This window comes from Mercenaria mercenaria, chromosome 1, assembly GCF_021730395.1.
Source record: "Mercenaria mercenaria strain notata chromosome 1, MADL_Memer_1, whole genome shotgun sequence".
Taxonomy (NCBI): domain Eukaryota; kingdom Metazoa; phylum Mollusca; class Bivalvia; order Venerida; family Veneridae; genus Mercenaria; species Mercenaria mercenaria.
This window is the reverse complement of record NC_069361.1, coordinates 69,049,306-69,065,115: the sequence shown is the minus strand read 5'-3', so window position 1 is coordinate 69,065,115 and position 15,810 is coordinate 69,049,306. Positions and strand designations below refer to the sequence as shown.

General features: G+C 33.7%; 1 protein-coding gene and 1 non-coding gene across 3 annotated transcripts in view; both read right to left on the bottom strand.

Annotated features, from left to right (window-relative positions):
* Nucleotides 1–524: 524 nt before the first annotated feature.
* Trnas-gcu (transfer RNA serine (anticodon GCU)) lies at nucleotides 525–606 on the bottom strand. The gene has a single exon. It is a non-coding gene; the product is annotated as a tRNA-Ser (tRNA).
* A 2,312-nt stretch (nucleotides 607–2,918) lies between these two features.
* The window catches only part of LOC123534911 (uncharacterized), a 37,841-nt gene continuing 24,949 nt past the window's right edge, over nucleotides 2,919–15,810 (bottom strand). The window contains exons 7-13 of one of the 2 annotated variants that reach the window (XM_053550171.1): nucleotides 14,669–14,874; nucleotides 13,627–13,703; nucleotides 12,368–12,491; nucleotides 11,272–11,424; nucleotides 9,490–9,646; nucleotides 8,852–9,040; nucleotides 6,671–6,796 (exon numbers count right to left, since the gene is read on the bottom strand). In XM_053550171.1, the coding sequence (XP_053406146.1) occupies nucleotides 8,858–9,040; nucleotides 9,490–9,646; nucleotides 11,272–11,424; nucleotides 12,368–12,491; nucleotides 13,627–13,703; nucleotides 14,669–14,874 (900 nt within the window). In that variant the 3' untranslated portion in view covers nucleotides 6,671–6,796; nucleotides 8,852–8,857. Of the gene's footprint in view, nucleotides 6,797–8,851; nucleotides 9,041–9,489; nucleotides 9,647–11,271; nucleotides 11,425–12,367; nucleotides 12,492–13,626; nucleotides 13,704–14,668; nucleotides 14,875–15,810 lie in introns of both variants that reach the window. The other variant, XM_053550170.1, reaches the window with a different exon arrangement.

Below are 15,810 nucleotides of genomic sequence, written 5' to 3'. Positions count from 1 at the left end.
TCACATATGGAAAACTGGGATCCCAGGTTAAGTACAGATTTTTGAAACTACTACTTCACTTTCAAGAAAGCAAGGCTCCGATTTGTTACCGGGAAAGATCGTTTGAATGTGACCCTCTATCGATGTAATGTGAAGCTTCCATAGGAGATGATTTATCAGATGGAGCACCGGCTTAAGCGTAAGTAAAATTGCATGCTCTTCAGATTTAAAACTTCATAGCCAGTTGATATCTTCCCCAGCCATTATTATCAGAAGGATATTTTTACATGATGTGACATGTTTATACTTTAAATTCCTTCCCACGCCTTAACACTGTGTGACACGTAGTTACATTTACTGGTTTAATTGTTCTGGTTAATGGTACAATACTAGCAGGCATTAGAAAACCTAGATAGATTTATTCAACTGACCTGAAAAAAGATGCAAATTCTACATTTCCATATTATAACAGTATAACAGTTTTGGTACGTCTATACGCATATTCAAAAATAGAACAGAAAAACAATTACTCAACAAAGAAATATCGACGAGGATGGGATTCGAACCCACGCGGGCAGAGCCCAATGGATTAGCAGTCCATCGCCTTAACCACTCGGCCACCTCGTCTACTGTGCTCCGAGCTTTCCCAATATCACTCGAACTGTATGTCACAGTTTCTGTCACTGGATACTAGTGGGTTAAGGGGACGCATATTGCTACTTTCAGACTTCATTCAAAGATGAGGAAGGATGGAAATTGATGGGCAAAAATGAGGAAGGGGTGGAAATTGATGGTGGAGAGATAAAATCTGTTCCTAAATTGATAAAATACTCAAGGACACCTGTAATACTCAGTACTTCAGTGGAAAAGGATGTTGTACTATGAATGTAACAAGAAAACAGTGGTCTATCTATAGCTGTTGTATAAAGAATAAAAGGTTTTGTACAATACCAGTTTAATAAAAATGTTGTACTTTTGAGTTTTTCTTTCTAAAGCATATGGTTTGCTTAAACAAGTTAAAATTATTAAACGCCCTGTCATCTCAACTTGGAATTGACGCCATCTTTCTCTATGAAAAAAAAATGTAAACTAAAAACAATCAGGCATAGCATGACATGCTACGAAATTAATGCTTTTATGACCTCTAAATCCATATCTACATATCTGTCAGGTATAAGTTACATCCACAAACTTGCTGGTATGAATGACCCTTCTGGTCACTTTCTGGTCACAAGCCTCGTTAAAGGGGCACAACGTCTAGCTCCTTCTTATGACCTACGGTTACCAATCACTGTTACCGTATTAAACAAACTAACGGACGCGCTGCAACATACATGCGAAACCTATTATCACCAAAAGCTATTCATAGCCATGTTCTTGTTTGCATTCAACGCTTTTGCCCGATGTAGCGAGATTACTCTATCAAAACCAGGCACGAAGTCTTTTATCTTAAATTTAGCTGATGTAGAGTTAACATATAAAGAAAAGAAGCCGACAACAGTCACAGTTACGTTTAGATATTTCAAGCACAATTACGGTAAACCTCATGTACTTTCATTCTCACATAAGCATACGAATATTTCACCACCTGTTGCAATGCATGATTACCTTTCTCTACGAGGTAGACATGACGGTCCTTTGTTTGCTTTGACATCAGGCCTACCAGTCCCACGCAAAATGTTTGAAAAGAAACTTGCGTCCACATTAAATTTCTGTGGACTTGACGGAAAAAAATACAAATCACACAGCTTAAGGATAGGAAAAGCTACCGACTGTGCCCAAAGAGGCTATTCTGATGCAAAAATTAGGTCCTTGGGTCGGTGGAACAGCAATGCCTTCTAAAAATATATACGAAACTCTGAATAGGGCTCATGAAAATAGCATGCGGCATGCTGGTGCTTGCGGTATGTCTTTTTTTTCACAATAAATAATGTTCTTGAGCATAGACCCATTTTCATATATGCGCCAAGGTTATATGCTGGGGCTTATAGCCTATTATTACATGCATAAGGTACTCTACACCCAGAGTTATCAGGTACTATTACCAATTGCTTGCATTATGTATAGTTGTTTCATATTTCAGTTGTATGTAATTGTTTATAACACACTATATTGTCAGTTTAACATGTATGGTTATGTGCTTGGGCTCATAGCCGTTTTTAACACTTGGTTCTATTTTTTACTTACTTTGTATATAATTTTGTGACTTTTAACGATTACACTATTTCTTCATTCAAGTTGAAAACATGAAGGTTTAAAGGTTATGTGCTGGGGCTTATAACCTTTAAAACACATTTTTAAATTTCAGTCTGATCAGTTAGAGTCTGTAGTTTTAGCATGATGCAGTCGGTTCTGTACGAAATATGTTATTGTCGCTATTTGGTTGAAAACGATACACACTTCGTATGATTAGATGTACCGATGTAAGAATTTGTAATAGATATATATTTCTTTATTTTTCTGGAGAAATCATGCTGGGGCCTGATACCTTCAGATGTTTATTAACTTTATTCTTACAGTTTCATCAGTAGTTGTATCTTGTACATAGCATACATGTATTACATTGATATCAAATATATTTGTGTTTAAGCCTTGTTAAAGACATATTTCATAATCGCGTATTACATTCTGCTTATGCAGGATGATATCAGTAACAAAGGGAAAAGTAGTTCAAGACAACATATGATACTGATAACTTGATTATATATCAGTTCACAGATACATGAGTGATGAATGTTTCACTGTTTTTAACATTTCGAATTCGAATACGAAATCCATAAACATAGGTTATGTATAGATATAGATGTACATATTAATTTTCCCTTTCGGTACCAGTATTAAGGGTTTCAACCCTAAAGTTAGACTTTCATGTTTAAGGTCAGTTAACGCAATATGTACTAGTATTGGTCCCCTTTTTCTGCATTGATGTGCAAAATAGGTGTAATGTCTATTTTCGCTTGTGTATTTCATTGTAAAGTTTGAACTAAAAACATCATGAATGTCTATTTGATAATTATATTTTTGTTGTAAATGTTTATTTCCGAATGCTCATAATGCCAGTATAATCTGTTCTAGTCAGTCATATATATTGTTACTACATGAATATTTTACATCATGTCTTTAACTGGGTGCCTCCTTGCCATACAGCACCCCCCTGGACGAAATGTGGGGCAGATAGAAATTTAGCAAATATCTATCTTTTTGGCCATTTCGAACGAACCCTTCACATTTCGTTACCATTCGTTAATCTTATACATCTGTTTTCACTGACTGTTTTATAGAAAAATGATTTCCAATGCAACGCTTATACATTTGTATTACAATTCAATGATTATCTCTTATATGTTGTACAAATAAATAAGGTCATCCCATGACCATTTAACAACAGATATGTGTTAAGTTTTCTCTCCCAGTAAGGGTCATAAAGGGAAGCTACACTTCACGGTGTAGCGTATTTTATGACATGAACTGGGAGGGAGTAACTGTCAGGAATATGACGGCAAATGGTCAGGAATTTAGTTCTATCAAAACTGGTCAGAACCGGATTAATCAGTCTACTTTAGCGTGGGTTAGATAAACACAAAGAAAAATACGCGTTTTGGCCTACCGCCATCCCCTGCACCACTGTAGTTATTGAAAATACAAGGAGGTACTCATGTCAAAAACTTTTTAATGTTATTGTTTTGTCTGCTATTACAAACAAACCCCCTACATTTTGTGTCCATTCAAGAATTTTATACATTGGTTTACAGTTTTGCCATTTCGAACGAACCCTTCACATTTCGTTACCATTCGTTAATCTTATACATCTGTTTTCACTGACTGTTTTATAGAAAAATGATTTCCAATGCAACGCTTATACATTTGTATTACAATTCAATGATTATCTCTTATATGTTGTACAAATAAATAAGGTCATCCCATGACCATTAAACAACAGATATGTGTTAAGTTTTCTCTCCCAGTAAGGGTCATAAAGTCATTTATAAACTGAATGCTACTCAGATCAGAGTAAATGTAGTTGTTAATACAAATTCCACTTTTTTACATTGTGAGATAAAATTTTCATCAATTAATTACATTTCGATGGTATTGCATTTGTAACTTGTCTGACCCCAACGTGAATGACAGCAGTATCGTGCAACAAGTGGAAACTGACTTTGGAATAGTGCTATTGTTTTCACACAACAAGTATTAGTTGTTGACTATGGATGCTCACAATGAGTCATATGTAATTCAACAATAACTTTCTTATATATATTTTGCGTATTTTTTAAATTTATTTTTGTGAGCATTCCTTTATTTACATAATGCACTAATAACAACTGAGACAGTATCCATGTCATGTACCGAAACGTTATACATTTTTTGTAGATAAATTTGATCATACCCCACCCATTCTCTTCAAAGTCAGCTTCCTCTTAATAAAGTTGTTTTTATTTGAAATAAATAGTGATATCAAATACAGATAAACTGAATGAATTATTGAACATGTATTAATATTAACAAAATTCATATTTCAGTTTAACAGGATTAAAGCAATACATGAAACTGCTGACAATTGACTAGTTATAGTTTTATAAGAGATCATCATCACCTTCTTCAAAAAATGTGGAAGAGTATTCAAAGAAGACAGAATAAGAATCGATTGTATATTGTATATGAGTTCCGTGCAATGGGACCTAGTGGGTAAGCTAACTGCATCCAGTACAGGTGGTCGAACAGTCAAGTACTATTCCAGTGTGACTGGTTGGTAAGTCGTTAACATTTCCGATATATACTAAAATTGTTTTCTTTTTTTATTGCAGTAAGGTATAGTAGTCGCAACTTGACCGCGATGGTTGACCTTAGGCTGATTATTCATATCGATTATTTCATTAGTATGAATAAGGGGTGCTAAGGGTATCCATGTATATTTACAGTAAGTTTGTATACAGTGCACTCCTTTTCAATAATAGGTTGTGCCTCATTATGTATTATAATACAAAGGTCAACCATCGGGGTCAAGTTGCGTCCACTATAACATCAGTTATAAAATATTGTATGCCATTCGAAAATACATTTTATATTTTTTAACCTAAGTTAAATTTGCAACCCTTTACATTTGTCTAACCATGGTCACAAACTGATGATAAAGTTGTGCTGACATGTAGGCGGCGCAAAAAACAACAACATGTAGTGACGTCATAACAATGTGATGTCGTACACAATGACAGACCAAAACACCAAGAAAATAATTAACTGCTGCAAATGTTTGTTTTCTCATGTAACCTTTTAGTTGTTTTATTTAATCATCAGATATCAATCTTTCCCATTTAAGGCTCGGCTGATGTCGATAACTCCTCATTTTGACCTCAATAAATAACAATCGCTGGATAATACCAATTAGTCATTTAAAGATATGTAAAAAGGGGTTTTATTTTATGATGTTCTAAATTCGATTTATGGACATCAATTATTTGTTGGCAATAATATATTTGTTAAATCTTACTCATTTGATCATAAATCAGATTTAAAGATATCCAAAAATTGTCCTTGCTTAAAAAATCAATAGTTTATTTTAGATATCTTGGAAATCAAATTGAAGATATCTAAAATCGATTTAATGATATAAAAATGACTTTTTATAAAATATTTTATTCCATATAAAGTAGTTTCGCACGTTCTGGTAATGAAATATTCTACATTGTAGAATTTTATTGTAACTTCAGAACATATGAACAAAATCGCAAAATAAAACTAAAAGGGTCCTGTGCTGATTTGAAAAACAAAATACTGAAAATTGAAGTGTTCATAATGGGAGTTAATGGGGAAAAATGACAATTTTGATGATATTTTCGCGAATACAAATTTTGAATGTCTCACAGTTAACAGATTATATAGTAAAACAAAATATATATGTTCTTATTCTTGAGATATTTATGCAGACTTTTTAGAGAAATTTGGAATTATTTCACATATGAACATTGCATTTCACCTGTAGAATGACATTGATATTGAATGCCAAGTTTTTTAAAAATTCATTCCCAATTATTTGATTCTGCATATTCAGTTTAATTTCTTTAATTACATCCTAGATTCGTTTTGTGATATAAAAATATCTTATTTATGGATAACATAAGACAGAATTAAAGATATCACATATTTGAATCTGAAATATCTTAAAATAACACTTATTGTAAGATATGAAAAGATCGAATCATTTGGTGAAATAATCATATGTATCTGTGGTATGAAAATCAATTAGTGATATCATGAAACGATTTTACGATATCACAACGTTACACCATATATCTAAAAGAAATTATTACACTTTGAACTGAATAATATTAAGAATTGTCATCTCCTCCAACAAACATTCCGTGAAATAATAAATAGCAAGGTTTGTCATGCACTGATAAAACCCATTTAATTCATTTGCAAAGAAATGTACATCGAACGTTTTTGCTCTGTCTATTTATTTTGTCTATTTACTTAACCGCATAATATAATTTAAACTTCAACGGAAAGATAGAGCATTAGGTAAGAAAGAAATACACTGCAAACTAAACAAGGTATATTCATGATTATTTTCCAGCAGTAGTTAATACCTCCTGCTGGACCTTTTATTTTGTTTCTTTCCCTTATTCTTCTTTTTTCCTTTCCTATTTTTTCCTCCCTTCTTCTTTTTATCAACAATCTTCTTTTCTTTTTTATTCTTCTTTTTGTTTCTTCTACTTTTCCCTTTCTTATTGTTTTTCCTCTTTCCTCTTCCATTACCTATTGACTTTTTACTACAAAGTGTAAATTCTGACAAACAATCTCCGTTGAAACAAACCTAAAAGTAAGATAAATAAAACATATTTAAAAACAAATATTTCCCGGTTTTCACCCTTAACTGAATACATGCTTGTCGCTTTTTCTTTGGATACACTTCTATCAGAATGTAATTTTTAGAGCAACATGATAGCTAATCTGAGACCGAGTTCTCTAAAACTTGAACCAGCTGATAAGATGATTTTTTTGATAACTGAATCTATTATCTGGGCCATATATATCGATATAAATGTAAGATTAAATATTCAAAAGTATCTTATTCATAACCTTCATACATTTAACCAAGACTCTGTCATACTAATTTTCTTCCGAAGTACATTCGTTCTATAACATTTACTTTCATTTTAATACAGGGTGTCCAAAAAGAAAGGTAACACTTTACAATTTTTATAACTTTGCTTAATACAGGGCTATTTTATCAAATTTATATCAATTTAAAGGTCTTAAATGGAAGTTTTTACTGCTAGTTAAACTGACGCGCCAAAATTAATGACGTTTCGTCGCCATGACGTCATCCAAAATATACATTATTTTCAAGATGGAGCGATTGACGTCAAATCAACGCATTTTTATCGTAAAGCATTATTATGAAACAAAACGTGTAATGGACGTTCAGCAAAGGTTAAAATATCATTTTAAGAATACAAATGTAAGCAGGAAACATGTCTACAAGATCGTACATAAATTTGAGCGACGTGGGTCAGTAGCGGCTACTCCAAAAGTAGGTCTGCCGAGGTCCAGTAGGAGCGACGAAAACGTGAGTTTGCTTCAGGAAATGTTCTTGAATAGTCCAGAAAAATCGTTGAGACGTTCTTCCTCAGAGACCGGATTTCCTAAAACTTGTGTTCATGACATAATAAGAAAGGACCTTAAACTTTTTCCTTATAAAATTCAGAGTTTAAATATAACAGATCAGGTTCAAAGACTTGATTTTTGTCGCTGGGCAGTTGACGTCGTCGACAATTACGCTGACGCATTCCATGATGTCTGGTTTACAGACGAGTCGCATTTTCTGCTGTCTGGCCAATCAAGTATACAAACAAAACATGAGAACAGCCTCATTGTTTTACAGAGATACCATTGCATTATGAGAAATTAACGGTTTGGTGTGCTATGTTGTCGCACGGAGTGATCAGTCCATATGTGTTTAAGGACACTGTGAATTCACAACGGCACCTGTCGCTTTTAAAAATCAGGTTTGTTCCAGAGCTTTGAAAGCGAATGGAAAATATGCAAAATGTCTGGTTCATGCAGGATAGTGCGACGGCACATACATCTACATTAATATTGTATTATCTTTATGAAACCTTCGGCGATAAGGCGATTTCCCGACGATACCCTGAAGTAAAGGATTGTGGATAATCTTGGCCCGCACACAGTCCTGATTTGAACCCGTGGGACTAGTTTCTCTTGGGCTACCTGAAGTCGGCTGTATATAGACCAAAGCCAGTGGACACGGAAATGCTGTTGTTAAAAAAACATCAAATGGGAACTGAAGAAGATCAGTGAAGAAATGTGTGGAAATGTTATTAACACTTTCATAGTGCAAGTTAAACAGGGAAAGCTGATGAAGGGTCGTCATCTTGAGAACGTCATTAATCATTGAAATGATGCATTTGACACAAAAGGTACTTTGTACTTAAAAATGTTAAAATGATATTGTTTGACATATTTACTCCACTGTTTTACCGAAAGACCTTACATCTTTGTTTTATATGTATGCGTATTTTGATGCAAAGTCTACGACATCAATTCAAAGTTCTGAAAGTATGAAAGTGTTACCTTTCTTTTCGGACACCCTTTATATAGATTACAGCTAAGGAAAACAGATCAAATTTCTTTAACAGCAAACCACACAGATGAATATTTTCAGAATTAAGTACATCATGTATAAATCTATAACTATATGGCAATCACGGGAACCCTAAAAAATACATTTCACCCAAGGTAGTTAAACACGATGGCAGATGCTTGTATTGGCGTGTAACAAATACAACACCGATTTTATCATTTATGAAAATTCGTTTCGTATAAAGATGTTACAAAGATACCAAACCTGGTCTCATTGAGTGCCATCCTCATTCAAACATTTTGAACCATCAAAAAGATGGTCTATCATGTTTGTAGTGTTTTCACACGTGTTATTTTTGGCGCACTTGAAAAGTGGAGGGAAATTAAAAACGGCATCAAGTACTGGTTGACATTTGTCGTTCGCTACAAAGCCTTTCTCTAAATCTCTATTTCCCTAAAGAATAAATTAAGAGTGACTGAAACTTCACAGGTTTCTTTGCAGTTGAATGGGTCTTTCAAACCACATTAATGTGACCTACAAATTTCAAACGCTCGACTTTAACACTAGCAGAATTTCATCTAACATTATCAAATGAGGACATTATTCAGCACATACGTATATATAAATTACTGTTGTGTTTATTGTGTAATCATCTATCCAAAATGACAATTGTGCCACAGAAGTGTTTATACTTGTACAACCATGAAACTTTCATTAACATCATGCATTCGCACTGTTATAGTAGCAACATTTAATTTAATAGCAGTCAGGTTTCAATAAATTGCAAAACTGCCTTTGAATATAATGATGACCATCATACACTAAACTTGGTTATGGAATTTAAATCGAAATCGAAAGTGTAAATACAGAATGACGAAAAACAATATTCTTTTTATGTTTACCTCGGTACACACGTAGCTATCGTTACCAAAAAACAGCTTGCAATGAGCGTTGAAGTCATAGTGCCTGCCCGCCAGTCCCTTGCAGTAGTTGTCTAGGAAATCGTCAGCGGTTGGTTTTTCAGTGTATAAACATGTTGCTATTCTTTCACTGGTGAAACTGAGATTACAAATATTCAATTTGTTTATGATAATCCATTTCTGCATGCACAGATTTTTCACTATATGTTAGATCGCATACAGAAACAAGAATGTTCATGTGATCGTGTTCACCTATGTGAATAAATTTCTTCCGAGTGTAGCACCTAGTACTGAATGTAAATTAATATTGTGTAAATGGGCATAACTGCAATTTTGCTATAGAGAATCGTTAGTAGTTCTTTATGTGAGAAAAACTAATGATATTAGTACGTAAAAAAGTCATTTGCATTCTGTTTCATAAAGAGTGTATAAACAATTCTATTGAAAGAGAAAATTAAATCTAAACGCTTATAGATACTTCAATCTGTTACTATGTCATTAAAAGGAAGCAAAGACATTAACTTTAATATCCTTAAAGTAAATAATTATTATTTTTGGTTAGTATTATATAGCGACTGATAAATCGTCTGCACCCACCGCAACAACTGTCATTCCGAACATACAAATCATTACAATTCAACTTTACAATATTACACACTGTATTAGATCAATTGCAAACATCATATGAAACAGACAGAGCTAATACAAAACTTAACTGAGCCAATATGAGAAAAACAGGGCCAATACGAGAGAAACAGGGCCAAAACGGAATTCAAGCATTTGATTTGTTCAAAAGAGAGGGCCAGTACGGAGAAGTCACCTCCGTTGGATTTTTAAATGACGCCATTTTGTTTTACATCAGAGTTAAAGATTGCATTTTTTTCACATTTTGACAAAAATCATCTAACATGTTCATGTACTAACCAAATACGACTGAGTGGGATGTACGTCTTCATAGATTACAACGATACTTGCACTTTAGAGGTCCCTATAATGATAATAGTTTAATAATGTCTTAAATATTTAATGTAAAAAGGGGTCACTTTATTTTGAGATGAAGATGTTTGAGGGCTGTCGCCCCCACAAACCCGCTCTACCCCACATTCCCAATTTGCTGCGCATGCGCATTGTTAACTTCCGGGGACCGCTAAAGTGCATTTTACCCCAATTTCGAATAAGAATTAAACGAGGCATGGGAGTGTATAACATGTGCTTGGTTGGTCGTATTATCTTGATCAACACATGTGTATAATGTTGTGTCTCGTTGCCTGCAGCCTGAATGGAAATGACTTTTAAAGCAGTTTTATCACAGTTCAAATGATGAGAAAACTCACTAAAGAAAATAAATAGGAATTCAAAAAATAAAGTAAGTTATAGTTACTCTTGATTATGTCACATCAAAAATATCTCTCAAAATTATTCTCAAGTGCCTACATACAACTCGTTCTGTTTTACTCGCTAAAATGATTATGATTTCTAAAATAAGTCTGAACAACACGTCAAGATTTTTCACCTGAACGCGCATAGCTGCCATAAGGTAACCCACAGAGTTCTTATATTGTTACCGTCAACAGTCGAAAGTTGAATGATATTATTATCATTAATCAAGCGATTTCAAATTGGCCTAGTTATTTGTCCTCGGGCCAATACGATAACCCTTGGACAAACAACAAGGCCAATATGAAATTGCTTGATTAATAAAACTATATTATATTAAAACAATTCACAAAACAGTCATATAAGTTAAAATGATCAACTTATTACCTCGAAAAATGGTTTGCAATCTCTTCTGCAGAACAAATAGAGAAATTATAATACTCTGCAGACATGTTCTTCACTTTTGGCAATGCAAAGGGTGTCATTAGTGTAAGATCACTTCTTGCACAGCGTTCATTTCCGTCATGTCCAGCCCCAAGGCTGAAATCAAAATTCATTACATGTACCTTAGAATGCTGACTTGGATATTCAGAACGAAAACGTTTCATATATTTTAAAGAAAATATATTTTCATGAGTAAAGACATACTTGAACAAAAAATAAAAAAATAAACAAGATTTTTTTCTTCTTTTTAAATACACAGGGAGCTGTTTTCAGTATCGCGGTCATTGTGATCTTGACAGTTTCCCTACTGTCCCTAAACATTAATGGTCATTAGAGATTGGTGACTCTCAACCTAAGCGTACTTAGGAAAGTAATTTCAGTCTAGAATTGTCTGTGACTCATCTACTGACCAAAAAGACCGACAGTTCTTTTTTGTCCTGAACAGCTTTTAATCAACTCATGTAGTCTGAAGGCAGTAGGCCCGTATGTTTTATAGTTAGTAGGTAACTGGTTACAATCTGAAAGTATGTTTACTGTTTACAATCTCGCGGTCACCTTGTACTTGACAGTTGACCTACTATCCCCGAAAACTTAGTGTGGTCTTTGATGATGGTTATGCAGGGCGTTCTCCAGTTTTCGATTGGATCCTAAATGGTATACCTCTCGTGGACTAAGCAAAGTAATATATTTCCACTTCCTCAAAGTGTTGCATTACAATCTGACAATTCTTGATTCCAACGAATTTCAAAACTACTCGTGGGTTAATGTTGGAAATGAAATATCATTATGGTTTATCAAAAAAAAGGAGAATATTTGTTCAGAATATTTGTTCAACTTAATCCTTCTCGTAAAGATCATGCAATTATATCATATTATTCAACTGTGATACCTTGGTTTACTAGATACGTTGCGTTTACTTATTAAATAAATTTTAGCCTTTCACTGCCTCAGACAATTCTCGTCTCTATCTTTCTTCAACAAATGCATTAGACAGTATTTTTGCAAGTTAACTATTAAGATCATCATTTGTTCAAATTACCTGTGACCAAGCTCATGCGCAATAACACGGTCGAAATACGGTACTAAAAATTCGACAAATCCAAACCGACCGTCAAATGGAAAAGGTTGAAAATCACTACAGAACGCCCCTGCGTAAGCAACTCCTGAAATTAAGTGAAATAATCAATCTATATTATGGAGTTGTCACTCTTGACCTTACTTCCTGCTCTGTAAATATGTATGAAGTAGTACGCTCGCGTCGCGTAATTGAGAGCTTACCTCTGTTCGAAGTAGTCCGCGTCCCTAACAGTCGAACGCAAGAAAGTTATTGCTACTTACGTTAAAACTTGGGAAGAGACTATTATAAGTTCTATCATGGCAGATTATTGAAAGATAAAGACGTCTGAGGTTCATAGACAGAAGAAGAGTTGTAGTATCGTTACTGTACTGGAGCTGAGAAAAAAAGACTAGTGCACACTCGTTATACCTTTATGGTTATCCAATGCTAAAGAAGATAATTATAGGCTGAACATTAGAAAGATACACAAAAGTTTTCTTTAGCTCTATGAACTACCGAGGCAGTCAGAAGGTTCCAGCTTACAGGTGAGGTTCAGCGCTATTGGCGAAATAAATCTTTGGTTATGCATTAATTGCACTGTGGTAATAGCTTGATTTGAATTGAGTGCTATATGTAATAGCATATACATTCTTTGTGCTTTTATCATGTATATTGGGTTAAAGCTTTAAGGCTGAAAATCAAAATAATAGGACGCGTAAGTCATTGGTTCGAAGAGATGGATTTCATCTAAAAGACATGTAAAAGGCCAGTCTATCATGTCTATAGAAGGTTGAGCTTAACGTTACTAGCTGTATGCTGATAGTTTTAAAACAAACATGCCTGACTCCTGATATAGGCCTTAAAATTTCTAGTCATTTAAAATATTGGTACACGAATCATTTAGACTATAGGAAGGCTTAATATATGAGATATATTTGTTATACAGCATTACGTATAAAGAAAGATTTTTCAACAAAGTTAGAGATAAGAACATTCCATTGCTAAATATATAGAAGGTAGAGGCAGACCTCTCTCTGTAATTTCTGCACTGTTATTAGTAGAAGGAAGTATTGAAAGAATCGTCTGCTATCAATTATCCATAGCGAATATTATCTCGCCAAAAGTTCAAACTTGCGGCTTCTGTACATAAAACCTCATGCACTACCTCCTTAGCAAAGATTTCTACAGGTACCGGCTCTCTTTAACTCAGTGACAACGAAAAGGGTTTACAGTGTACATACCAGTGACTCCTGGGTCTGTAAGTAGAAGACTAGGTCCAGTGTCTAGTAATACGTATTGATCTTTGACCAGATCATCCCTATAATTGATGAAGTATCTAGCATTAAAATCCAACATTTTGTCTTGTCTATGTTAACTATTTCAAGGACGCGCAAATATTTCTGCTGTTATGAAGCTGATATAAAATATCAACTTTCGAGTAAAAACTTGCTAACCATTTCGGGGGCTGTCAATAGTTTTTAGAGTTAACTAAATTCAAACACATCTAAAAGCTTCTTTTTACTTTTACATTTTACGAATATCCTTTTTTTCTAGCCTTTTTTAAGCAGAAGAGACAAACTAACTTTCATCAAATGTATTTAGGTGCTTCCCTCCTGCTTGAAAGTCTGTCAAGTTATGGACAGCATTTTTTAATAAAAACTTTCTCTTTTGACATATTTAGGTTGTCGTTACCAGCTGACATTGACAACATTTTCTTTCAGTTAATCGTGCTATAAATTAATAAATCTTTTCAACTACATGTATCACGTTATCAAGAATTCCAGATTTTAATCGCAATTTGTATCATAGCTCGGTGTTTTTTCTTAACAAATTTGGTGCAGGTAATTAAAACCCGCACGCTAGTTACCTCACTGTTGGATAGGAAAGTATGCCAGCATGTCTGTAACAGTAGACAGCGATGTGTATTTTATTGATTTTCTGCTCTAGCATTGGTTTATTTTACCTGTGCTTTACACATTTGTAAAGCAAGGATTTTAAGTACTCACTGAACTGCTGTATATGGCAATGTGGAACGCCTACAACTACCATATATGGATGGCTATGATACAAAACAGAAAGAACATTAAAATTCTCGGGTAAACGATTTATACTCGGGGGCTATGCCCCCTCGTACAAATCGTTTATCCTCGAGTTTCAATGCACTTTCTATTACTTGTTTCAATCTAAATATGCAGTTGTGGAATATTTGCAAAAGTACCCTATTATGACACAGTGGTAGATAAACGTGCCTTATAATACATGTATGATGAAATGAAAACATACCCTGTGATGATTTGCAAGATATCAAAACTGATCGGGTCTTCAAAAAGTCCACGCATATACACAGAAAAGTCTGCGAATAGCCCAGTAGAACCTATCAGCGTTCCGTTCGGGTAGGAAAGATAGTTTATAACCAAACTGGTGTTATCTCCTTCCCCTCGTCTGTTTAATGCTATCGGTGGCACGTCATAAAAGCTTTTAGTCGTTTCCTAAATATCAAAGCAAACAATTTTGATTTCAAATGAAATATGCTTGTACGTTCCTGTTACACATAACATTCTTGAGTTACAGAACGGTTATTTAGATTATAAGAAATGTGACGCAACCAAAGTATTTACGTTTATAAATCCAATTTGTTAAAGGCCTAGATTTTGGCAGTGGGCCAAGGGATTTCTGTCTTCACCAGCACAGTTGGGGGCTAATGACCATCACAGTATGGTTCCAATAAACAAGGGTCATTATTTATTGGAGAGTCAGTCTACCTTTCAAGTGAGAAGGGGAAACAAAGTAATTTATTTTAAACTAATGAATAATTAATAACATTTAATGTTATACTAGGTTTTTTTGGGGCATTTCTATGTAAAGAAAAATATTGTTGATCAAACACAGTAATAAAATAATCAGAAACTTATTTTCACAATTATAAAATAATGAGAAACTTTCTTAAAGAAATATGCAAGTTTTTATTTTTTTAAAATTCTGTCTGGAGAATTGTGATTTTTCAGAAAAATGTGACTTTCACTCATCTAAAGCTGGCAGAATACTGTAGATATCATTTGTCTAAAATTGAAAACAGTATGTGCATTTCAAAGTTACAAAGCAAAGCATGAAAAAAGTCACTTTTGGCAACAAACTGAAAATGAAAATTGAGTATAGATGGAACACAATAATTTTATATTAATTTTTTTGTCAGCACAAAGAACTCATGAAGTTTTCACTATACTTGTGTTTTATTATCATTATTATTTTCAATATTATTACTGTAATGAAATAATAATAATAATAATAATAATAATAATAATAATTATTATTATTATTATTATCATTATTATTATTATGATTGTTATAACATTAAAGTAATAGTTATTATAATCTCTATGATATCAAAATAATAATAATTATTATTATCATTCCACATTCACTGA